The 26,146-nt window shown below is 40.1% G+C and overlaps 2 protein-coding genes across 4 annotated transcripts in view; both read right to left on the bottom strand.

Annotated features, from left to right (window-relative positions):
• The window catches only part of LOC126934347 (cytochrome c oxidase assembly factor 5), a 521,053-nt gene that overhangs the window by 24,301 nt on the left and 470,606 nt on the right, over nucleotides 1–26,146 (bottom strand). The gene's annotated exons all lie outside the window — the stretch shown is intronic.
• The window catches only part of MGAT4A (alpha-1,3-mannosyl-glycoprotein 4-beta-N-acetylglucosaminyltransferase A), a 126,783-nt gene continuing 105,162 nt past the window's right edge, over nucleotides 4,526–26,146 (bottom strand). For all 3 annotated transcript variants that reach the window (XM_050755119.1, XM_050755118.1, XM_050755120.1), the window contains exons 10-16: nucleotides 25,321–25,451; nucleotides 21,202–21,309; nucleotides 20,889–21,082; nucleotides 17,449–17,527; nucleotides 16,160–16,226; nucleotides 5,897–6,009; nucleotides 4,526–5,766 (exon numbers count right to left, since the gene is read on the bottom strand). In XM_050755119.1, the coding sequence (XP_050611076.1) occupies nucleotides 5,740–5,766; nucleotides 5,897–6,009; nucleotides 16,160–16,226; nucleotides 17,449–17,527; nucleotides 20,889–21,082; nucleotides 21,202–21,309; nucleotides 25,321–25,451 (719 nt within the window). In that variant the 3' untranslated portion in view covers nucleotides 4,526–5,739. The remainder of the gene's footprint in view (nucleotides 5,767–5,896; nucleotides 6,010–16,159; nucleotides 16,227–17,448; nucleotides 17,528–20,888; nucleotides 21,083–21,201; nucleotides 21,310–25,320; nucleotides 25,452–26,146) is intronic.

Below are 26,146 nucleotides of genomic sequence, written 5' to 3' on the forward strand. Positions count from 1 at the left end.
AAAATATTCCCCACAGCAAAAACAATCTTCATTTAAGAACAATGTTAGCACCACTATTTTTTTTTCCACAATTTTTACTGCAACGTTAACAGTGGGAATGATACTTCGCGCAAAGTGCCTTCCCGTCAATGCTCAGTTTACTTTCTTGAATAAGGTCTTCTAAATTCTCAGCTCAGACGCACTCTGGAGTGCCAGCTTGCTCACTCCCGTCTGTTCCTTTGAAAAGGATCTAGTTAGTGCCCAAACTGGTGAAGGAGTGTTTCAGGTAAGAAGAGAGGAGTTTATATATAGGTGTTGATACAGATATGTATAACAAAATCCTCAGTTTGGTTGGGTCTTTAAAAAATATCTTTTTAGCATTGTATGATCACATGCACTAAAGAAAGTAAGCATACTAGTTATCGTAGCATATAAGATCAATAATTTAAAATGCACAACTACCAAAGTCAAAATTTTACACACTATAAATATTGCAACATAGCTTGGAAAAGTTCCTTTTCTATAAAGGGATTGGATTGGATAAAGTTCCCTTAAAACATTAAGGTATGATTATGACTCACATTTCTTAACTTTTGACAGTCTTAACCTCTCATTTTCTTTCTTTTAGTTCTACTTGTCTTGTATCAAGGCCATGGCAATACAGTAAAAAGCACAAAAATTAATGGACAAAATAAAACTTCATTAGCAATTAATGGCTTAGAAGCAGAGAGGTATTTGCAAAACATTCTCAAACTGCAAACATTTGGCTGGCCCATACAGGATTTGATCTGTTCTAGATGGTAAAAAGAGAAACTAAGTTTTGGTTAAAAAAAATTAAGTCCCTCGATAAACAGTAGATTATCTGATCTCTACAAGGCCAAGGTTGTTTTTGCTCTTAATGTTGTATCTAAAATACCACTGTTAATCATTCTTGAATTTACTTCTGACAGGCTCAGAGCAGTCTAAATCAGCATAAAGTAACACCTCTTCTAGAAATAAAAAAGATTCATTATACACTGTTTCAGTCCTATTCCTATAGTCTCATTCTAGCAGTTCCTTTACAAAACGCTACTCAGTAAGATGCTGCAACTTTGCCAACAAACGTCCAACGAAGACAAACTGAGATCTCTGGCAAGAGAACATCCCCACCGAGGTCCAGGTACATGACTTGCTACTGAAGACTTTATTCATGCATTTACCAAGAAAGATCCAGCATACTACAGGGAATCAAGTACGAAGAGTTCCTCTTTACCTCTTTTAAAATACTGTATTCATTTCCTATTCCGACATAACATATTTGCCACAAATTTAGCAGCTTAAAACACCACTGATTTATTCTCTCATAGTTCTGTAGGTCAGAAGTCCAAGCAGGCTTAACTGAGTTCTTGGCTTAGGGTCTCACAAGGCTGGACTCAAAGTGTTGGCCAGGCTTGGTCTTACCTGGAGACTGGAGATGAATGCCTTTCCAAGCCCATGAATGAGCTGAATTCAGTTCCCGTGGCTGTAGGACTGCAGTTCCCAGCTCCCTGGGCTATTAGCCAAGGCCTCTCTCAGCTCCTTAAAGCCCCGTGCATTCTTTCTCACGCAGCCCCCTACCTTCAAACAGCAATGGTGCCTGGGGTCCTTCTGCTTTGTCTCTGACTTCTGCTACCAGCCCGAGGAAACTCTCTGCTTCTAAAGGAGTCACAAGATTTGATTAGCCACCCCCAGACAGTCTTCCTTTTGCTACATAACATGATACAATCATGGATCAAACAGGTTCCACCCATGCTCAGAGGGGGAGGATATTGTACAAGGTCATTGGCAGGGGTGTCAGTAGGGGTCATTCTTGGAAATTTGCGCACCACAAATATACACTGCTATTCACTAGAACAATCTCCAAATGTGCTGTTTCCACATAACCAATCTTTTCTTTGAGGGACAGCACTGTTGGAAGACAACCTCTTTTTCATTATTATGATACATTTTTTAAAGGCCTTCATAATTTTGCTTATAGTTTTAAAAATAACACCTTCTAATTATTTACTAGTGCAACCACTGATTTGAGAAGCTGTACACTTTGTTCAAAGGTATTCAACCATCTCCAATGCTTGAATAAATACACACATATGTATCTACAAGCCTGTGTGCTAAATAATCCTTTGTGTTCACTTTTTCCAAAGCTTTTCAATCACATTGTCTGTTCTGACTACACAGTATGGTACACAGTATGGTACAGTGCATGATGTGGAGAATGCATGAGACTAAGATAAAGAACTTAAATCTTACATCTTAGAATTCTAGAAATGGGTCCTCGGCTTTCTCTTCTCACCCAAAATACTCATCCTCATTTGTGTTATGTTCTATTCCCATGTCTGCTTTTAACCTCATAAGGAGAATGTATTAATCGTGGTTTCTAAACTGTTCATAACGAGCACTCTGGACACAGTACTGGTCAACAGAGCTCTCTGCGGCGATGGAAAAGTTCTGCGTCCGTGGTGTCCAGTGTGGTGGCCACTAGCCCCACATGGCCACTAAATACTTGGAATGTCACTAGTGCGTGTGATGGCAGAACCGGGTAAAAAAAAATTATTTTAACAGCCCCCATGTGTCTACTGGCTGTATGTGTTTTTAAAACTAGTCCCAACCTTTGACACTTTTTCCATTTCCTATTTTGGTAAAATGGTTCAGTGCCCTCTCAAGGCAGAGTATTTACCTTCTTCCAGTTCCAGGGACTCTTCCCCTCCCTTAATCTTCTGCCCTCACACTGCTCTTAAGGGCGACCACTACAATTTCTTGCTGGGGAAAGCATGGCTGCTTCTACTAGTTGAGTGCAGAACTGGGCAGAACGGAGGGAGTAACCAACAGTGAGAGGCCCTGAGCACCCATCACAGGAGAGGACAGATGAGCAGTATGAGCTGCAGGCTCGCCTCAGGAACCTGAAATCTGGTGAGAGAGACAACACACACCATACACACAAACTTATCCACAAACAGTCCAAAACTAGACAGCTGATTGTGTATGCAAGAGTATGGCAACAACAGCAGGGAGAGGGAGTTAAGAGAGAGAAAGTGGGCTGGGCATGGTGGCATATACCTATAATCCCAGCACTTTGGGAGGCCGAGGCAGGAGGACTGCTTGAGACTGGAGGTCGAGGCTGCAGTGAGCTATTGAGAGCACCACTGCACTCCAGCCTGGGCAACAAAGCGAGACCCTGTCTCAAAAATAATACAAAATAATAATTAAAAAAAAAAAGAGAAAGGAGGGCAGCTGGAAAAACTGGTCCCACATCCAGATGCTGACTGGCCACCTGCCTTGTGCCTGGCACACCCTAGGCACTGGTAGATTCATGGGGAGGGAAGTACAACAAAGTCCTGGAATGATAGGAAAGATTTGACTAAAAGGAGTCTTGGGAACAAGAATGAGTTTCTTAGGAACAGGTAGGCTGATGCTGGGAGGGGAAACTGCATGAAAACAGGGAAAAGCGAGCCAGGCAGACTGTCTTTAAAGAAGTTGTAACAGATCACACCAGGTGCTGCACTTTCTCCTCCCTAGATTTCCAGCGCATGGTCTTTCTTCATGAAACCAGAGTTGGCAACTGAGGAACCAGGGACCCAAGGGGACTCCTAAGCCCACCTGCACAGATTTTTACCTCTGGTTACTCAGTTATTTTTGCGGTCATTTAGTACGCTAAGCTGGTGGCAAAATTTTATGATGAAAGGTTATTCCTGTTTTTGAATGAAATTTGCTTGTGGGCACTGGGCCAAGGAAATTTGAGAAGAAAAAAATTCAAGAAAGTGAAAAGTAAATTTAAAACATCCTAATAAAAAAATTTCAACTGACCTTTAACTGACATAAAAATCATTTTTGGCAACGTGATTGACTTTTCAATCAAGAAAAGTAGCTAAAAATGGTAGCAACATGGAGTGATGGAAATAATTGTACTGTATCAGTGTTTCCAAACGTTTGCACTTCCTAACACTGCACAGGAAATGAAGCTATTTGATGCAGTTGGTTCAGCACATTGGGTAACTAGATGAAGCTCCTCCAGGTTAGAGGCCGCCAGCTGGAACCTTGCCCCAACACTAGGCCCCAGCCGGCGGCCACTCTGAAAGCTCAGCGAATCCATCTCTGCCCATCTGCAACCAACCTGCAACCCACTTGTGCCACCCCAGTGTGTCCAGCAGACTGGCTGGGAACTGATGCTGATCATTCATCTTTTTTTTTTTTTTGAAATGGAGTCTTGCTCTGTGGCCCAGGCTGGAGTGCAGTGGCGCAATCTGTGCTCACTGCCAGCTCCGCCTCCCGGGTTCACGCCATTCTCCTGCCTCAGCCTCCTGAGTAGCTGGGACTACAGGCGCCCGCCACCACGCCCGGCTAATTTTTTTTTTTTTTTTGTACTTTTAGTAGAGATGGGGTTTCACCGTGTTAGCCAGGATGGTCTCCATCTCCTGACCTCGTGATCCGCCCCCCTCAGCCTCCCAAAGTGCTGGGATTACAGGCGTGAGCCCCCGCGCCTGGCCAACAATTCATCATTTTTTAAAAGTACTTTTATAAAGATCACTGATTGCGGAGACCGGTAATATTCTTTGTTTGTAGCAGTAATATCATTTGGAATTGCATGTTTAAGAGTAATAAATACACTCTCCTGGACACGGGACTCACTTAGCAGTTCATACTACAATAAAATCATTTTGGAAAATATACTACTACTAATATATTTCGCCAAAAACCAATATTACAATTTTTCTTTAAAATTATACCAATTATGATTCATACAATAGCAACACCTAGAAAACATTTGTCAGAACTCATAAAATGAGTGCAGATATAAAAGAATCAACAGGAGATAATGCACCTAATTCATGGATTAAAGACAAAGATTAAAAACAAAAGAAGAGTTTGTCATTTTACACATCAGAGGAAATATAATAAGTTAAGTCTACAATAATCTGGGTTGAATGCATCACACTTACACATTGAAAATTTATCAGACTGACTTTCTGTGGCTATACACCATACACAGTATAGTAAAGTAACCCTCAGGAAGGACATTAGTCTTTAAAATCTTGGCTTTTAAGGAATGACAAATGTCTTTGAAAATATTTTGTTCAGTCACTGTGATTATAAAAGTACTTCAGTTAAGAAATCCATCTATAATCAATCTTAAATGGCAGTGTATTTGAAAAATGGCATTGATTTGTAATGTTTGCATTTCCAAAGAAAAATATAGAAAGAACTTAAAAAAGCAAGGTAACTGGTTTTCAAAAAAAGTATCGATTCAAAAATCTACTGCACAAAAATATGTACTTAAGTGTTTCTAATAAATTAATTCCATAACATTTTTATGTATATTTATATATTTATATATATAATCCCTGATAATCTATAAAAGAGGGTCTATAATAGTAAAATAAGTGAACCTCAAAAGTACCCCCTTCATAAAATGTATGCAACATTAGTTTTTCTCAAATTTAAGGAATGTAACAATATGTACAACTCTTATGTATTAGTATAATACCAAAATAGTACAAGTCATATTAACAGGCTGTCATAATTGAAAAATGTTTGAGTCAAGTTAAAATCGGAGGACAGCTTAGTTTCAAACGAATACAATTATTATGGGAGATTCACTTTCCAAGTGGAAATGACAATTGTCTTATCTACAGTAGATTTCACAAGAGGTAGTGTTCAAGTAGAAATAAAAAAAAAAGATACATGCTTGACTATCTTTAATTAACAAATTCACAGGAAAAAATGTGTTGGTTTCTCAGCAGATGATCACTTGGTGGCTTTTTTAATATGAATCTGAAATACAAAATCATAAAAGGTATGATAAAGCTGTTAATTCTCAATTCCAAAAAGGCCTTAAATACAAAATAAAAACATAATAAAAATGTAGTTTCTAAGCTGTTTCACTGATTTGATATATGCTTACCTCATTAAGAATGGCCCAAACAGCAGAATTCTGAATAACTGAAAGTCGAAAGGCTGAAATGGGATTGAGGCTTGGATCCACCATTCCTTCTGCAACACCATTCTCAAATTTTCCTTCAAAATAAAAATCAATACTTGTTGGACACACTGAGATAAGCAAACATAAAATATCACTGAGTTAAGGCAGGAAAGGAATATACCAAAATATTTCTATTCGATGTCTTTTGACAGGGCATGGGTAATTTCCTTCCCCCTTCTTTCTACTTTCGTTCAGCTTTTATATTTTTCATGAAGAAGTGCATATTTAAAAACTTCACAGGCGATTTACTTAATTAGGCAGAGCTATACTTTTTCTCACTACAAATTAAAAAACAAAAATACATTTGTTCTTACATCAACAATGTTTTAACCTATAGGTTTTTTTGTAAATTGTGATTTACCTAAATCTTACCAAAATATAATCTGTACCATTATGCACTCTGATTGCTTTGAATGTTAATAACAAATTTTGATTTGTGAATTAAATATGCACACAGTTTTTCACCTTGAGCAAGGACTCAATACAAGTGTATTCTTTCCAAAGGCACATTTAGAAGGAATTAAGAAATAACGCCTCTCTACACAGTTCAATATAAAACTCCATTATAATAAGCTAAAATAGGCTCTCCTATAAAAATAAAGACCAAGAACCAGACAAGGTAACGTACTCTGTACCACCTTTCTTTATATAAGGAATAATATCCATCTTAAAACAAAATCAAAAAATGTTGTCAGAAAAGTGACAAGAAAATGGTTCATCGTGGGCCAAATTCCTTTAAGCCAACGGTTGGTAAACTTTTTCTATAAAGGACAGTCCTTGTGGGCCAAGAGGAAGTTTGAGATTACTATGTAGGGTAATATATACAGGAAGAGAGAAAACAAATTTTCACAAATCTGAGGTGGAAATTCAATATATAATGATAACTGAATACAATATATAGTTTTTGGTAATCTAGGTATACCAAGGAGAACATAATTCCTTTCAGGAGTATAACATTTCACTTAATTGGGGTTCAAAGTTAATGTTCCCTATAATCAAAACTGACTGCAAATGTTCCCTTGTTATTGCTGATTTATAATGATATTTTATATACATCTTTGAAACATTCTTTCACACAGCCTAGGTGCTGCCTAATACTGATATCAATCCACAAACACACGATTTTACTGGGGCACACGCATCCCTTGGGAGGCATTTATGGAATTTGATTTGGTTTTCCTTTTGGTATATTATTAGCCTTCTGGTATATTATTACACTGCAGATGAATCATTTCCAATTGAGATTTAGGCGAAGTTCCTCAATTCAATGGATTTTGAGATATGGAAATTTCTCTTTCATTTGTATTGAGGTCCAAAACCACTGCTGGGACCATAGTTTGAGCTTGGAAAGTGCATCTGCCGTAAATTTGTGTGGGATGGAGATCTTGCTTCCTGTTTTAACTTTTGACAGCATGAAAAATGTATAAAAAGCTTGATGGTACTTCAAGTCCAATGTTAACTAACTGTCATTACAATGATTTGACTGCAATGTAAGTTTTGCATATAAGCATCATTTTGTCTTGTAATTTTAGGTTGAATTCATTAAGAAACAGTATTAAGTATGCAGCAAAAACTAATTTTCTTTTTTTCTTTGAGATAGAGTCTCACTCTGTCACCCAAGCTGGAGTGTGATGGCACAATCTCGGCTTACTGCAACCTCCACTTCCCAGGTTCAAGTGATCCTCCCACCTCAGCCTCCGGAGGAGCTGGGATTACAGGCATGTGCCACTACACCTGGCTAATTTTTGTATCTTTTTTAGCGATGGGGTTTCACCATGCTGGCCAGGCTGGTCTTGGACCTGTGACCTCAAGTGATCCACCTGCCTCGGCCTCCCAAAGTGCTGGGATCACAGGCGTTAGCCACCATGCCCAGTCTAGCAAAAATGAATTTTCAAAGTGGTAATAGTTGTTGAGGGAAGTTCTCATTTGGGAAAATTTCAATCTTGGTCCTGAACTCAAAAAAACTGCAGTAAATCTTTACCACTGCTAAGCCACTGAACTGCTGCGTGGCAGGGCAAGTCAGGATATTCAGACAAAAATTCACAGCATCTGTGATGGCTAAGTCCATGAGAGTGAATAAGGTTCACTGTTGACACTTTGGTTCAATGACATATGACACATTCACATCTTTTCTGCAAAGTACCTGGCTGATGAATAATAAAATAAGTAACGATAGGCTTTAAATACCTTACATTTTCTCAAGCTTTATAAATTAATGCAACTAAGCCATCTTCTCCACACATTTTTTTTTTTTTTTTTTTTAAACCACCATTTGTTGTAGCACATCTTAGCAGATTCTACTTCAGGTTTTACTGAATTTGTGTTTTCTCAGCCTGTGTGAAAATACTCTTCTCTGTAGTTGTTCCAAACTGACTATTTATGGGGACCAACTCTTCAGTCTCTTCAGCCTTGGCATTGATTCTAAGTAACAATTGAGCAGTACCAGTGACAACTCCATCAATTCCTCAGGAGCCAAGAAAAACACTCAAAATAATCTGCTTTGCTTTTTGACTACTGATATTGCTCCCAATGTCCTTAAGTCTTCAAGCAATTGTTATTGCTGAAAGCCTCCTATCCTTAAATAAGTTTACTTTCTCAGCTGCTGCTCCTAAACATGACTTAATTAACTCATGATTGGTAAGTGGTTTTTCTTGCTTAGCTAAAAAATGAGCTACTTGAAATATCACTTTGGGAACAGCCTCATTTGTATTTTTAGTGAAGAAATTCTGCTGTGATGAGATATTCCATTCTAGACTTCCTAACTTTTCTGACCACTGCTTTCCTGTGAGTTGGGAATATCGTTGTATTTAGCCTAATAACATACAGCTCTCACGTAACTGCACAATAACTACAATAACTTGCCAACAATTTTGTAAAATAACCCACATTCTACTGTGTTAAAAGCCACAATGCTCAAAATCTACTTTTCTTGCTTTGAGGATGGATAAGTACTTGTAATTTTTTTTAAGTCACAGCGCCATGATATGTGTGGCTCTCAAAATACTGTCCAATTATAAATGCATCATTGTGCAGCAGTGTGAAGCCAGGAGAGCATGACTTTGATCTCTACTGCACCTACTCACTCATCTCTGCTGTTGGAGAGTAGAAGCACACACACACTACATTAGAAAATGAGCATGGCTGTCTTCCAAAAAAAACTATTTATGGACACAGAAATTTGAATTTTATATAATTTTCACATATCACAATGTATTCTTTTTACTTTTTTAACCATTTAAAAATAAAAAAAGAAAAGGCTTAAAAAATGTTTTTAGGCCGGGCGCGGTGGCTCACGCCTGTAATCCCAGCACTTTGGGAGGCCGAGGCGGGCGGATCACAAGGTCAGGAGATCGAGACCACGGTGAAACCCCGTCTCTACTAAAAATACAAAAAATTAGCCGGGCGCGGTTGTGGGCGCCTGTAGTCCCAGCTACTCAGGAGGCTGAGGCAGGAGAATGGCGTAAACCCAGGAGGCGGAGCTTGCAGTGAGCCGAGATCGCGCCACTGCACTCCAGCCTGGGCTACAGAGCGAGACTCCGTCTCAAAAAAAACAAAAAAAAAACAAAAAAACAAAAAAAAAAAAAAAAAAAAAAAAAAAAAAAAAAAATGTTTTTAGATCACAGAGTATTCAAAAACAGGTGGAGGGCCAGATGTGCCCCATGGGCTATAGTCTGCTGATCGCATGCTGTTACATTATGCGATCCATCATCCAGTCTCACAACATAGTAATTAGATTAATCATAAGATAAGGTACATTCAGATTGAAAAACCACAGCGGAGCAGGCTTGTACTAATTTGTATTGTAAATGTTGAACCTAGAGCTTCCAAAGTAATGCTTTTATTCAAAAATCATTAATAAACTTATTTCATAGAAGTTTGTCCATACTTGGTGCTGTACTGGGGTAGCAGGTAGGTGCTACCAAAAATTATTATTGAATATTGAATTGGACAGGGGATTCAGAGCTTAAAACTATTGCAAAACTTGGAACATTTTAACCAATGCGACACTGAATACTGTCACCTGATGAGTTCATTTAATTAGAAAAATAATTACCAAATGATAACTAGCTTCATCAAAACACTGTCACCCAGCAATTTGTCCTCTCCCATGTATAAGAACAGGATATATACTTCAGCAAAAGATTGCAAACAACCTAGGTATCCATCACTAGGAGTCTGGCCAAATATATTACAATATGCTGATACAAGGGAATTCTAGGCAGCCAATTAAATGACTGAAGAAAAAATAAGATTACTGCTACTAGTGAGATGAAGGAGCCTATAGTTGACAGGATATTTCATGTAGTGTAGGCATCAGGGTAATCAGAATAGCGTCGGGGTATTCCGGACAGGCCAAGGAAGTGTTGTGGAAAGAAAGTTAAATTTACGCCCATGAATATAATGATAAAGTGGGCTTTGGCACAAGTTTGGTTCAGTGTATAGCCTGAGAATAAAGGAAATCAATGTATAAAGCCTCCTATAATGGCAAATACAGCCCCTATTGATAGAACATAATGGAAGTGGGCGACAACGTAGTATGTGTCGTGTAGTACGATATCTAGGGATGAGTTTGCCAAGATAATGCCGATTAAACCTCCTACAGTAAATAGAAAGATAAAGCCCAGGGCTCAGAGTATTGCTGGGGATCATTTAATGTTGCCTCCATGAAGTGTAGCAAGCCAGCTAAAGACTTTCACACCGGTGGGGATTGCAATGATTATAGTGGCAGAAGTGAAATAGGCTCGTGTATCCACATCTATGCCAACTGTAAATATGTGATGGGCCCATACAATGAAACCTAAAAACCCAATTGATATTATGGCTCAAACTATGCCCATATACCCAAATGGTTCTTTTTTTCCAGAGTAGTGAGCTACAATGTGGGAGACTATCCCAAAACCGGGAAGAATGAGGATGTAGACTTCGGGGTGTCCAAAGAATCAAAATAGGTGTTGATATAGGATAGGATCTCCCCCTCCAACAGGATCAAAGAAAGTAGTGTTGAGGTTGCGATCTGTTAGCAGTATGGTAATGCCAGCAGCTAAGACTGGTAGGGAGAGGAGTAGAAGAATTGCTGTGATTAAGATTGATCAGACAAATAAGGGGGTTTGATATTGGGATATTGCGGGGGGTTTTATGTTGATGATGGTGGTAATAAAGTTGATGGCTCCTAAGATAGAGGAAATACCTGCTAGGTGGAGGGAGAAGATGACTAAATCTACGGAAGCTCCTGGATGGGAGAAGTTTCCTGCTAAAGGGGGGTACACTGTTCAACCTGTTCCAACGCCAGCTTCTACTACGGCTGACGCCATTAGTAGCAGGAAAGAAGGGGGGAGGAGTCAGAAGCTTATATTGTTTAGACGGGGGAATGCTATGTCGGGTGCGCCGATTATTAAGGGCACTAGTCAGTTCCCGAAGCCTCCAATTATAATAGGTATGACTGTAAAGAAAATTATAATGAATGCATGGGCCGTTACAATAACGTTGTAGATGTGGTCGTTACCTAGTAGGCTGCCAGGTTGACCTAGTTCAGCTCGAATGAGAAGGCTTAGGGCTGTACCTATAACTCCAGCTCATGCACCAAATAGTAAGTACAGGGTTCCAATGTCTTTATGGTTTGTTGAAAAGAGTCAACGGTTGATGAGCATAAGTAGGATAGAAAAAGTGGTAAAATGGCTGAGTAAGTATTAGGCTGTAAACCTAAAGATGGAGGTCTAGTCCTCCTTATACCAGCCCCGAGGTGATTTTCATGTTGAATTGCAAATTCAAAGGAGCAGTTTCAGAGTTTTTGCCGGGGCTTCTCCCGCCTTTTTTCCCTGCGGCGGGAGAAGTGGGTCAAAGCCAGTCGGTTAGGGTGCTTAGCTGTTAACTAAGTTTTTGTGGGTTCGAATCCCATTGATCTAGTAAGGGCTTAGCTTAATTAAAGTAGTTGATTTGTGTTCAATTGATGCAGAGTAGGTGTTTGCAGTCCTTATGTGTTTCAGAAATTTTTTTACTTACTAAGGGCTTTGAAGGCTCTTGGTCTTGTTTAACCTAAATTTCTAGTGAGTGGCTAAGATTAAGGGAGAGATTGGTAGTAAAAGAGTAGAGGTGATGATGAGTGGGGGGATAAGGGGTGTGGGTTTTGTATTTTCGAATTGTCATGTTATTTTTGTGTTGTTGGATGTGGGGAATAGTGTTAGGGAGGTGGTGTAGATTAGGCGTATGTAGAAGTATAGGTTGAGTAGAGTTATGGTAATCATAATAGAGGGGATAAGGAAGTTGTTGTTCATTGTGAGTTCTTGGATAGTAATTCATTTGGGTAGGAAGCCGGTTAGAGGGGGTAGGCCTCCTAGAGATATGAGAATGGGTGCTGTTAGTGGTGCTAGGTGGGTTGATTTGTTTCAGGTGTGGGATAGTATGAGAGTTGTGGTGCTTGAGCTTAGGTTAAGGGTTAGGAATATGGTAGTTGTTAGGATAATGTACATAGTTAAATAAAGAATTGTAATAGTTGGGTTGTATACTAGTGTTATTGTTATTCAGCCCATGTGTGTGATTGAAGAGTATCCCAGGATCTTGCGTAATTGTGTTTGGTTTAGACCTCCTCAACTGCCTACCACAATGGACAGGGTAGAGAGAGTTAGGAGGATGTGGGTGTTGATTGATGGGTGAATTTGGTATATGATTGAGATGGGGGCTAGTTTTTGTCATGTAAGAAGGAGTAGGCCGGAAGTTAGGGGTGTTCCTTGGGTGACTTCTGGAACTCAGAAGTGAAAGGGGGCTATTCCTAGCTTTATGGCAAGGGCGGATGTTATTATTAGGGATGGGGGTTGGTTAATGTAACTTGTTGTTCAGCATCCTGATAATAGGTTGTTAGAGATGATTGCTATTATGAGAATTATAGATGCGGTGGACTGTGTTAGGAAATATTTGATAGCAGCTTCTGTAGAGCGGAGGTTTGTTTTTTTTATTAGAATTGGGACGAAGGCCAGTATGTTTATTTCTAGGCCTGCTCAGGCGAGAAATCAGTGTGAGCTTAGTGTTGTGATAAGTGTGCCTGTAATTATTGTGGTGTAGATAATGAGTTGAGCTAGTGCTCAGCCAGTTGAGCCTGGCTCAGAATAAGCCAGGCACAGTAGCTCACACCTGTAATCCCGGCACTTTGGGAGGCTGAGGCAGGTGGATTATCTGAGGTCAGGAGTTCGAGACCAGCCTGGCCAACACGGTGAAACCCCGTCGCTACTAAAAATACAAAAATTAAGCCAGGCATGGTGGCTTGCGCCTGTAATCCCAGCTACTCGGGAGGCTGAGGTGGAAAGAAATGCTTGAACCCGGGAGGCAGAGGATGCAGTCAGCCAAGATTGTGCCACTGCACTCCATCGAGGGCAACAGAGCGAGACTCCATCTCTAAATAAATAAATAAATAAAATAATGAAGTAACAGTTGAAGATAATGCAGTTGAAGATTTGCTTCTCTTCTTAAGTCTATATTGTTGAGAAACTCTCATACATGCACATAAGTGTTCAAAGCAGCCGTGTTTATTACAGCAAAAACATGGACACAAACTTTATGACCAAACAGAGAACAGATTGTGCTATCCACAGAATCCATCCATACAGGAGTGAAAAAGAATGAGTCGTAAACCCACACCCCCACATGGATGAATCTCACAATTGTGAGGGGGAAGAAACCAAATTGTAGACTACAGAAAGATATTTATATCAAATGTGAAAACAGGCAAAATCCCACTGTGCATTGCTTAGGAATATATTCCACAAGTAGTAAAAATGGAAATGGTAACCATAAAATTCAGGTATTGAAGGAGAAGAGAACCTCCACCTCCTGGGTTGGGTTCAAGCGATTCTCCAGCCTCAGCCTACCAAGTAGCTGGAACTACAGGCATGCACCACCACACCTGGCTAAGTTTTGTATTTTTAACTAGAGATAGGGTTTCACCATGTTGGCCAGGCCGGTCTCGAACTCTTGAGCTGGTGATCCACCTACCTCGGCCTCCCAAAGTGCTGAGATTACAGGCGTGAACCACCGTGCCCAGCCAAGCCCTTGGTTTTCTCGGCTGGTTTCTGCTACTGGACTGGGGCAGCGAGCTGGGGCAGCGGTGATCAGGGCCAAGTATTCTCACCCTGCTGTGCCTGGGGCACACTTCTGCCCAGATGCATCAGCTGCTCTTGTCTGGAACAGAGCTTCTGCAACAGAACTGGGGGTAAGGAGAGATGCTGGCAGCCTGACCTTCCTGGGGAGATGCCACAGCCCTAGCCTAGAAGCTGGCAGGAGAGTCCAGATACAGTCCAGGCTGTACCGGCACAGGGCAGAGCTCTGTCCCCCTGAGCTGGGGTGGTGTGGGTGACGAGGCTGGTCCTGGTTCCCTCCCCGAGATCTGGGAGATTCTCATGAATAAATGTTCCTCCATTTGCTGCAAGCCCTTAGGACAATCTTCACAGATTTAAAATAGTTTCTTAAAAAAATTTTCACCAGTTATAACTGTTTTGCTACCGAGAGGGTCAAGGAAGCTCCTCACACACAATTCCATTAAAGACTTCTAAAGGAAGCAGAATTTTCTACATTCAGTTGAAAAAAGATCAGCTGCTCTTGAGTTCTGTTCTGTTTGATTACACAAGGTCCTAGGCTGATGATCCAGAAGTTCTCTTCTCGTTCTAAGAACATGAGTTGATATTTTAGATGGTCATTTTCTTCAAATTACTATAGAGATATTTAATATAGATGTCTCCATTTCCTATGCTACTTTTGTAATCTAGAACATACCATTCTCAGAAATTTAATAAGTGACAGGTAATGGGGTAATAAATGTCTTGGATACTCGGCTGATTTTGTGTATATTTCTAGAGATGGGCTAAGATACAGCCCAAATGTAAAAATCATTCATCCACCAAAACGATAAAGAAAGTAGCCAGGGTTATTGTGCAAGCCTCTTAGCAACGGCTGAATGACACCTGCCAAAGGTAGAACCGCTCTAGAAAGGGCTTAAAAATGTTATCTATGCTATAGACCTACAATATCAAGTTACCAATATTCGCTCTTGCCTAATACTAAGAGAAGCATTCGTTTGTTTTAAGCAAAAGGAAATGTACAGTTATTTATTGAGTCTGTGTCTACCAAGTGACAGGCCCTGTTAACTACAGGACATGCAGGGGAGACACAGCCCCTCCCTCTCCGGGGGGAGCGCACAGAACGGAGCTATGGAACGACACAATCACACAGCAAAGGCGCACATGGGGGGTCTGAAGAACAGGGAAGAGGGGCCACTAAATGGGCAGATTAAAGGTGAAAAACCATTTATTAGAAGGAAAAATAATCGACCAAACATTTCAGGCAGAGAAAATGGCTAGAGATGTGGCTGCCCGGAGAGTGTGGGGCCTTCATCAGAGGAACAACAGTCTCAGGGCTGGAGAGAAAGAGCGAGAGAAAGTCACAGACGTGAAGGTGGGTGGGAGCTAAGGGATCGGATAACGAAAAGGTCTCAGGATTCTAGTTACGTTTTGGAAAAGTAACTGCAGTGGCTCTAGAAAGCTACAGGAAAGCCACAGCAGGACGCAGTCCCTCCCTTGGCTGTCAATCGGAGACACGGGGCAGACTGCCCCTCACAGACAGGGCGACTCAAGGCTTTCAGATGAAAAACTGACAGATTTGTGCTAATGGACAGTAAGAAGAGGGCGGTCTTCAGGGTGACTCCCAAGGTTAGGCTTAGGCGACCAGATGGATAGGGACAGCAAACACTGGTGACCAATAAAGAAATGGGGGTGTTACAGACGCTTGTGGTAGGCGGCTTGTGGCCGGCAGGTATAAGGCTATGTCAGTGGACATCTCAACACAGGTGTGACGCTGGAGAAGGGGGAAGGGGCCCGAAGCACGGATTCTGGCCTGTCATGTGAGCTGAGACCGGAGAGGAGCTAAGCCCGTCCAGTAGGAGGCAGTACAGGCAGACTCTCTATCAGCATCAACAAGAGCACGGCAGAAGGAGCGAGAAAGACCAGGAAGTGAACCAATCTGTGATATGAAATCCTACTTGGGTCAAATAATAAAAGCAAGTACTACAACACAGCACACATAAAACCCTGGAGGACACTGGTAATTGTAATCCTCAAGTTGCTGAACATCTGAAAAGAACTTAAAAGTACTTCAGGAGTAAATCCACAAAAATAAAGGCCATTTTACTAAAGTAGATATTACCTATTCTGAAATAGCCATCTTCTAGTCGTTTGTCTTTGGTTTCTTTGCTTATTTCCAAACCTTCACTCTACAATAAAACACAAGCATTAATTTCAAAAATAATTTTTTCTATTTAACCTAAGTTATCAATATATCTTAATATAGATGAAGTGGCATTTGTAACACAGCTATCCCTAAAAAGAGAAATATCATCTCAGTCTTGAACTTTAAAAAACGTATTATATTAATAATAAAAGGTGTTTTCCTAAGCCATCATTTGAATCTATATATAATATATTGGTGGTTGGAAATGAAACATTAAATCAATTAAATAGAACAGTATTTTCTATTAAAACTATAGAAGAACTGTGTAGTTAACTTGGAAGAAATCTAAGGATTCCATAGAGACCAATAAATTAAATTGTGTATTAATTAACAGGCATTAAAAACACATAGAATTTGGGACTCAAAATACAAATAGCAAGCAAACACTAAAGAAAACAATGATTCAGGCCAGGCGCAGTGGCTCACGCCTGTAATCCCAGCACTTTGGGAGGCCGAGGCAGGTGGATCATGAGGTCAGGAGATCGAGACTATCCTGGCCAACATGGTGAAACCCAATCTCTACTAAAAATGCAAAAATTAGCTGGGTGTAGTGGCATGTGCCTGTAATCCCAGCTACTTGGGAGGCTGAGGCAGGAGAATCACTTGAACCCGGGAGGTGGAGGTTGCAGTGAGCCAATATTACGCCACTGTACTCCAGCCTGGCGACAGAGTGAGACTCTATCTAAGAAAAAAACAAAACAAAACAAAACCAAAAAAAAAAAAAAAAAGATTCATTTCTTTTCCTAGTAGAAACGTTCATATTATTTACAACCTCCACCTCCCAGGTTCAAGTGATTCTCACGCCTCAGCCTCCCGAGTAGCTGGGACTACAGGCGACTGCCACCATGCCTGCCTAAGTTTTGTATTTTTAGCAGAGATGGGTTTTGCCATGTTGGCCAGACTGGTTTTGAACTCTTGACCTCAAGTGATCCACCCGTCTCAGCCTCCCAAAGTGCTGGGATTACAGACGTGAGCCACCAGGTCGGCCTGTTATTTTCCAAGATAAAATGAAGGCTCTTTCTACAAATGGGTCAAATGCACTCATCAAATATACAAGTGCTTCATATTTCAAAAAAATTAATATTATTCACCATTGAGTCCTGCAAATCATGAGAATTTTCTTTCCCCTTAAAAACAAGAAAAGCTTCAAGCTAAGTCTACTAGTATAGTTGTTAGGGAAAGGTAAGAGGAAAAAGCAGTCATACCTTAAAAGGCAAAACTTCCACAGTTGTGTTTAGCAGAATGTCTCCAGGATGTTCTTGGTTGCCGCTATGGAACAAATAACTGAAAATACAAACATCCAGATAAAAACACAAGTTGGGCTAGATTCTACAAAGATTCAAGAAAATGAGCTTACCTTAGAGTCAACTTTTCTGGACAAGACTCTAAGCAAGCAAAGTTGACAATGATAGAGCTTGCAGTAACTGCACAGTATGTGTTCTGAAAGGTTGTAGGGAACTTAAAGACTTAAGAGCATGACCCCTAGTTCATTCCTTCTGTCAGAAACAATTATGTTTGCTGCCTAACCTAATAATGTACCTAGACATTTTCAAAAAGGATGACAGTTTTATGTCACTGTCTATAATGCTTTAAAAATATTTAAACCTCTTCCCAGGAAGAGTCAAAATTATAACACCTATGTAATACTATTGTATCTTGTATCAGAAAAAAACTTTACCAGAACAACCGGTAGTCATGACATGTCCAAAGACCAGTTCTAGGCTGGGCGTGGTGGCTTACACCTGTAATCCCAGCACTTTGGGAGGCCGAGGCAGGAGGATCACTTGAGGCCAGGGGTTCAAGATCAGCCTGGGCAACATAGTGAGACCTCGTCACTACAAAAAAAAAAATTAGCCAGGCATGGTGGTATGTACCTGCAGTCCCAGCTACTCAGGAAGCTAAGGTGAGAGGATTGCTTGAGCTTAGCCCAGAAGGTCTAGGCTACTGTGAGCCATGACTGTGCCACTGCACTCCAGCCTAGGTAACAGAGCAAGAACTCATCTCTAAATAATAATAATAATAATAGTAATAAATAATAATAATAAAAGAAACAAAGACTAGTTCTACCAAATACAAATAACTTTAATATAAATATACTAAAAGTAAATTAACCTCTTCAAATATCTGAATATCAATATTAAAACATTTGAAGAATGACTAATTATCAATATATGGTGACAGATCTAAAATACTCTGTGGGTATGAGTATAATACTGTTTTGATACTCTGAAAACAAACTAGTAAGTATGCGTACGTGTCAGTGTGTGGGGAAGGGTGGAAACTAGGTAAGACGTGCAAAGTATGTCTGAATCTAAACCTAACTTGAGTTCAGTTGCATGGTTAAAAGTTTAGGCTTAGGAGTCAAAGACCTGGGTCCAAATCCTGGGTCTCTCACTTACTAGAATTTTCACCTTTCACGAGTTTCCTCAGCTTTCTGCACCTGAGTTTCTTCTGTGATGCAGATAGTCCCATCTACCTCAGACGACTGCTCCAATCAGTTCAGGAGAACTGACAAAAAGTCCCCTGAACATTCAAAATGCTCAGCCAGTCACAGCGTGGTTACGATACAGTTACAGCCGCGGGACGGGAGATGTGGCTGTAAAAGGGTAACATGGGAATTCTTGGGGTGATAGAAACGGTCCTTATCTTGATACAGTGGTGTCAAAACCACAGTCTGCAAGACGCTACCCTTGGGCAAGTGGGGTGATAGATACACAGGACGTCTCAGTTTTACTTCTTATAGCTGCATGTGAATCTACACTTTCTCAAAAGTCAAAAACTAAGAAAAAGAAATTGATTGTTGGCCAGGCATGGTGGCTCACACCTGTAATCCCAGCACTTTGGGAGGCCGAGGTGGGCAGATCACCTGAGGTCGGGAGTTCAAGACCAGCCTGACCAACATGGGGAAACCCCATCTCTACTAAAAAAAAAAAAAAAAAAAAAAAAAAAAAAAATAAATTGATTGTTGAGGGAAAAAGCACACAAAATAAATGTATCAAGTCAAACGAAATTGTCCCTGTTATCTCACCTCTATTAACAGTTTAATAGATATTTTACAGATTTGTTCTATGTACATATGTAAAATATTGCTTTTATTATTTCAAAAAATCCTTCTATAATCTTTAAGTCTATACTCTCTCTATAGAATGCTATATATTCTAGAATCCTATACACATAGAATGCTATAATCTATAAAATGATAACGATATTCTATAAAGTTATAAAATTTGCTTTTTACCCCACTTAGTGCATATCTAAAGAAGTTTTCATGCCAATACATATTAATCTATGTCATTATTTTTGATGACTGTTTACAGCATTCCACTGAGTGGCAATATCATTTTATTTAACCAAACACATGCTAACGGATATCTATGTTCTTTCTAATTCCATGCTGGCTCTCTGAGTGGTAAACAGTATCTCAAAGTGCAGAATATTACTAATAGTATAAAAATGAACTTTAACAGCAAAACAAATAAATGCTCATGCAAGTGCTAAATATTATTCAAAACTATTTCTGTATGTTCTTCCAGTAGTATTCCCATTGCTTAAAACATGTTTACAACTTGAATTCCTCTTTGGAATCAGTTGAGAGTAACAAAAGAAGATTATTCACATCATATCACAGCTCTAAACTGTTTCTGACCACCTTAAATAGAATTACTGACAATGACTTCTGGTGGGTTCTAGAAATCAAATTGGCCCTCCCATCGGGACACACAGAATGAAATACCACCGAGCGGGGCACTATGTTCTTTTAAGTCTGCCGCGGCCAATCTGGGGAACACACCCAAACCTGAAGAAAGACTGAAGGAATCATGACTATTAAATTAAAAATAGGCCAGATGCAGTGGCTCACGCCTGTAATCCCAGCACTTTGGGTGGCTGAGGCAGGTGGATCACTTGAGGTCAGGAGTTTGAGACTAGCCTGGTCAACATGGTGAAACCCCATCTCCACTAAAAATACAAAAAAAATTAGCCAGGTGTGGCAGGCACCTGTAATCCCAGTTACTTGGGAGGCTGAGGCAGGAGAATCTCTTGAACCCAGGAGGTGGAGGTTGCAATGAGCTACATCGCACCACTGCACTCCAGCCCGGGCAACAGAGCGAGACTCTGTCTAAAAAAAAAAAAAAAAAAGAAAGTCCTAAATTTTGTAAAATGAATATAAATGCTCGAAAACATAAAACGGCTGTAAATTTCTCCCTGGTGTACCGAAAATAACCTAGCATTTGTAAAACCATTGACTAAGAATAGTCATACTCTGTCAAATCTGTCATTTCAACCAAATTACTGGGCTAATCAAGTAGGTCCAGATCCATCTTCAAGGGACATGCCAGGATAAAGACATAAACACTAATTTGAGATTTTTGAGAGTTGCGCATAAAAGTATTAAAAAAATTATACTAGATGGAAGTCCAGAAATACCAACGAAGTTCACCAAACATGTCTAATGTCGATGTTACATCTGAACACAACACACTCATTTTATTATGGAGTTGTTTTACATGTAATTTAAAGCCCAACATTTTGGAGCCCACTGTATCCCCACATCTGTCATGCACACACACACACAAATCTATTGTAAATCACATTATGAATAAGAGGTCTGAATTGTAAGATCACATACATTTCAGTAATCACCAACCTTTCTACATTGACTGGTTTATCAAATTTAAACAAGATGTAGTCCCCAGCTATCGGCGTGATAGCCCAGAAAAAATCCTCTCCCATGTAAGTCTTCTCCAGCGTATGCCCTTGGTAGACCTTCAAGGAAGTAGACACCTCTGCAGGTGGGTTTACATGGATTTTAAGAAGTAACGGTTTCATGTAATCTTTATCCTGGGAGCAAAGACATATATGCTATTAAATAATATACAGCTTATTTAAGAAGAAAAACAATAATTATACCTTAAATAACAAGTTGTATGTTCATGAGAAAATAAAATTAAGTCACCAACCGTGAGTTTTTGGATTTTTCCTGATAGTGATGAGTGCAGACCAACGTGTTGGAAAAGGGAAGGTCTGAAGCGAATTCGCAGATTTGCTTTCTGTCTATCACAGTGTTTCTAAATATTAAAAAAAAAATCATGTTAGTGTTGCATAATAAAGTGAAATCTTGCCCTCACCGGGAAAATGAGAAGTCCTTTATTAAAATATTGAAAAGAAGGGCAGGGCATGGGTGGGTCATCCCTGGTAATCCCAGCATGTTGAGAGGCCGAGGCAGGTGGATCACCTGAGGTCAGGAGTTTGAGAGCAGCGTGGCCAACATGGTGAAACCCCGTCTCTCCTAAAAATACGAAAATCAGCCAGGTGTGCACGCCTATAATTCCAGTTACTCGGGAGGCTGAAGCAGGAGAATCACTTGAACCCAGGAGGTGGAGGCTGCAGTGAGCCGAGATCGTGCCACTGCACTCCAGCCTGGGTGACAGAGTAAAACTCTGTCACCAAAAAAAAAAAAAAAAAAAAAAATTAAAAAGAAAACAATATCAAGTCATAATTACAAGTCATGTTTTTTTCTAGTCTTTGAGGCACTAATAGATTTGCTGCTTACTTGATAGACAGTCATGATCCAGAAATTTAAAATAAGCATAGTTAAGGGAAGAATGAAGGGTCTAATTTCAACCATCCTTCAACACATGTCAACAAAGATTTGACTTTTAACATTAAAAATGCACAAACTATAGACTCGGGGGTTGGTTCAAATATATGAAATATTTTTGCTTGAATAATATAATGAAGAATTTGCAAATTATAAATGGCGCATTTTGTTGCATGAAAGCAACTTGAAAATGTGAGGCAATCATTTGCTTAGAAGCAAGTAAATGATATGAAAAATTCCACAGACAGTCTCTGTCAACACAGGGAGGGACACCTATGTTTCTTTTTTTTTTTTTTTTTTGAGACGGAGTCTCGCTCTGTTGCCCAGGCTGGAGGGCAGTGGCATGATCTCGGCTCACTGCAAGCTCTGCCTCCCGGGTTTATGCCATTCTTCTGCCTCAGCCTCCCGAGTAGCTGGGACTACAGGCGCCCGCCACCACGCCCGGCTAATTTTTTGTATTTTTAGTAGAGATGGGGTTTCACCGTGGTCTCTATCTCCTGACCTTGTGATCTGCCCGCCTCGGCCTCCCAAAGTGCTGGGATTACAGGCGTGAGCCACCGCGCCCGGCCACCTATGTTTCAACTCAACAGTGCCCCATGGTCTAGATGTTCCATCTCAACCTGTCCTCATGCGTGGGCCCGTGTGTGAAGGCTGTGCAACACCGAGGGCCCCCTGGACAGATATTTTTAGACTTTTCATTTTCAATAACTTATACAAGTTTGGGGCCAAAAAAAACAAAAAAACACATCTTTATAAGAAATTTACACTTGGCTGGGCATGGTGGCTCATGCCTGTAATCCCAGCACTTTGGGAAGCCAAGGTGGATGGATCATCTGAGGTCAGGAGTTTGAGACCAGTCTGGCTAACGTGGTGAAACCCCATCTCTACTAAAAATACAAAAATTAGCAGCCGGGCCTGGTGGCTCACATCTGTAATCCTAGCACTTTGGGAGGCTGAGGCGGGGGCGATCATGAGGGCAGGAGATCGAGACCATCCTGGCCAACACGGTGAAACCTGGTCTCTACTAAAAAATATAAAAATTCGCCAGGCATGGTAGCGCATGCCTGTAGTCCCTGCTGCTTGGGAGGCTGAGAAGCAGGAGAATCGCTTGAACCCGGGGGGGCAGAGGCTGCAGTGAGCCGAGATTGCACCACTGCACTCCAGTCTGGGTAACAAGAGTGAAATGCTGTCTCAAAAAAAAAAAAAAAAAAAGAAAAAAGAAAAAGAAAAGAAAAGAAAGAAATTTACACTTGAGAAGACTTCTAATAATATACTGGGTCCTAAAATGCCTGTTTCTCAAGAGGTTTCACTTCACTGGCATTATTACTGTCACTATGATACAGGTGAAATAGTGTATTTTCTTTGCACAAATACTCAAGTGGAAGGAAAAAGAAAGGGAGGAAGAGTCACAGGGAAGGGCAAAGGGTGGGAGAGGAGTGCGAGGTTGAGGAGACAGTGAAACCACCAAGGCAGTGTCTGGAACTCAGCCTGTCACTCCAGCGGCAATGGAAGGACTCAAGGGCCCAAGGAGGCTGATAACCCTTTGGGAGAATGTGTGAATGATTCGCAGGGTTTCCCGGGCCACTGTCAAGCATGTGGTGACAGCACCCTCGACATTCTAGGGGAAGCAACTGAAGAATTACAGGCCACAGAAAAACATGGACTACGAAGGGTGAAGGAATGGATGAAATCATCCAAAAGTTCATGTACCCAAATTTATGGATGATTTAGAGGGTTTCTGTGGTTTTCATTTTTACTGTAGATTTTTTCACCTCACAGGCTCATTTTAGAACCTAACCACATATTAAATAAAATTGCACAGGACGAATGAAATGCAAGCATATTATAGGAGGTTAAAGATGACACTAACTTTTTTGTGTCCTACAATAAAAATTTCTGTAAGTCACAGTGAAAATACATGTAAGGACTGAGATCTCTAAAAAATGAATTGTTTAAAACAATTTATATGTTCAACTAATTGTCGGAAAACAGATAACTCTGCCATTTTGCTATATTCCATGATTTCCTCTAAGAATGTGTTTTTTTTTTTTTAATTGTGTGTTTTGTTTTTTTTTTTTTTTTTTTTAAACAAAATGCAATGGTAGCCTACAGACACCAGAGGGCAGTATCTTAAAAACTAGCAGGTATGAGGATTCAACTATTCTAGGGAGCAGAAGGTCATGAAGTCACACTAATGCTTATTTGTTACAATGAACGGTGAGACAACTCTATGATGACATTTTCTTACAATAATACTTATCATTACACATCAAAATGGACCTTTTTAAGAATTTGTACTTCTATATTTTGTTTATGCTTACACCAGATAAATTAAAAGCTGTATTTTTTTCAGAGATACAATTCAAATTGGACAAGGAAAACATACCTAATTACTCTTTTTTTAAAAAAATTACTGTTTTTTTTTTTGGTAGAGATGGGTCTTGATATGTTGCCCAGGCTCCTGAACTTCTGGGCTCAAGTGATCCTCCAGTCTTGGCCTCCCAAGGTGCTGGGATTACAGGTTCGAGCCACTGCACCTGGCCTAATTACTCTTTTTTTTTTTTTTTTTTTTTTTTTTTTTTTGAGATGGAGTCTCGGTCTGTTGCCCAGGCTGGAGTGCAGTGGCGTGATCTCGGCTCACTGCAAGCTCTGCTTCCCAGGTTCATGCCATTCTCCTGCCTCAGCCTCCTGAGTAGCTGGGACTATAGGTGCCTGCCACCACGCCCAGCTAATTTTTTTTTTTTTTTTTTTGTATTTTTAGTACAGACGGGATTTCACCGTGTTAGCCAGGATGGTCTCGATTTCCTGACCTCGTGATTCACTCGCCTCGGCCCCCCAAAGCACTGGGATTACATGCGTGAGCCACTGCGCCCAGCCTAATTACTCTTGACAATAAGATCTCTATGGTAATAACGTGCTATCTGAATGATCAAAGCAAAAATTATTATTCACTTACTTGACTGCAATCATCACCCCAAAGGTAATCATATTATTATGAACACTGGCTTGTTGTGAGTAACACTGAAAGGTACTTTAACGTGTCATTGTTTTGGTATAAAATATTACTTCTATTTTATTCCTCATGTACAGACGTGTTAGGGTCTAATAAAGTCCACAGTATACATGGAAAAAGAGAGTGAACAGGAAATATGAAGAAAACAAACTGCAATGGCATCGCATGCAAAAACGGATATGACCAACATCTATAGCCAATAGTTAGCGAACTGCCAGGGCTTACAAACACTAGAAACGTTTATCAGCAATTTAAAGGACGTCCATCATCTTGCAACAGCTTCCTGCTTTACAGGATTTTCCACTGCTATCTAAAAGTTCTTCTACTATAGAAACTTTGTATCAGCTCAGGAAAGAAGTTTTATATCACCTACCTATTTAACTATTTATTTGCAAAATCTCTAAAAGTCACTTTCACGAAATACAGAAAAGAAACTCCCTCCACTCTGGTGAGGAATTAACTTACTGCATCTTTTTCAGGGTTGCAGACTTTCACCCAGAGAATATGGTCCAAGAGCCAGTCAATGGGTTTCTCCTTGTAAAACATGAATATGAATTCTACAATCAGAGTAAGATCCGGCGCTTGAAACATTTTACCTGAAAAGATATTCCCAGTCAGTAGCTGCAATACAGAAACCAAGCACCAAACTGGCTGACATTCGTGAACTCTCGTCCACGACCTACGCTGAAGCTTGTGCATTCAACTACAAAATCATCATAAACAATTTCTCCACTTGTATTATCAAAATTAAACAAAGTTGCTTCGGCTAAACTTTTTCATGAGCTGTCACCTGGGTGTAAACAGATGTAGTAAATTCCTGATGTTATTTTAATAATCTATCGTATACCTAACGGCCCAAAGCATTCAAAAGGCAAGTCAGATATTTTCCCTTCCTGTGTTACTAAGATTCTTCCGTTAAACACTGAGAGGTTTAGGTAAAAAATTTTCATCCAAATCAATAAATCCAAACAACAAGGACTCCTAATTTTGTTTTCACTGAAGCATTCACAAGTAAAGATGGTTTTTGAGTCTTAAGTTTTGAGTTAAATGATCAAGAAAGTCAAAGGTCCAGCCTCTAATGCTTAAAGTGTTAAAAAGTACCATAGGAGATGAAATGTTATCCTCTGAGTATTATTTGAACCCTGTAAATTTCCTTTAATTCTTCAACTTGAAACATATATATGTATTTTTTTTTTTTTTTTTAGATAGAGTCTCGCTCTTGTCCCCAAGGCTGGAGAGCAGTGGCATGATCTCAGCTCACTACAACCTCCACCTCCCCCGTTCAAGCAAT

The sequence above is a fragment of the Macaca thibetana genome, chromosome 13, assembly GCF_024542745.1.
Source record: "Macaca thibetana thibetana isolate TM-01 chromosome 13, ASM2454274v1, whole genome shotgun sequence".
NCBI lineage: Eukaryota > Metazoa > Chordata > Mammalia > Primates > Cercopithecidae > Macaca > Macaca thibetana.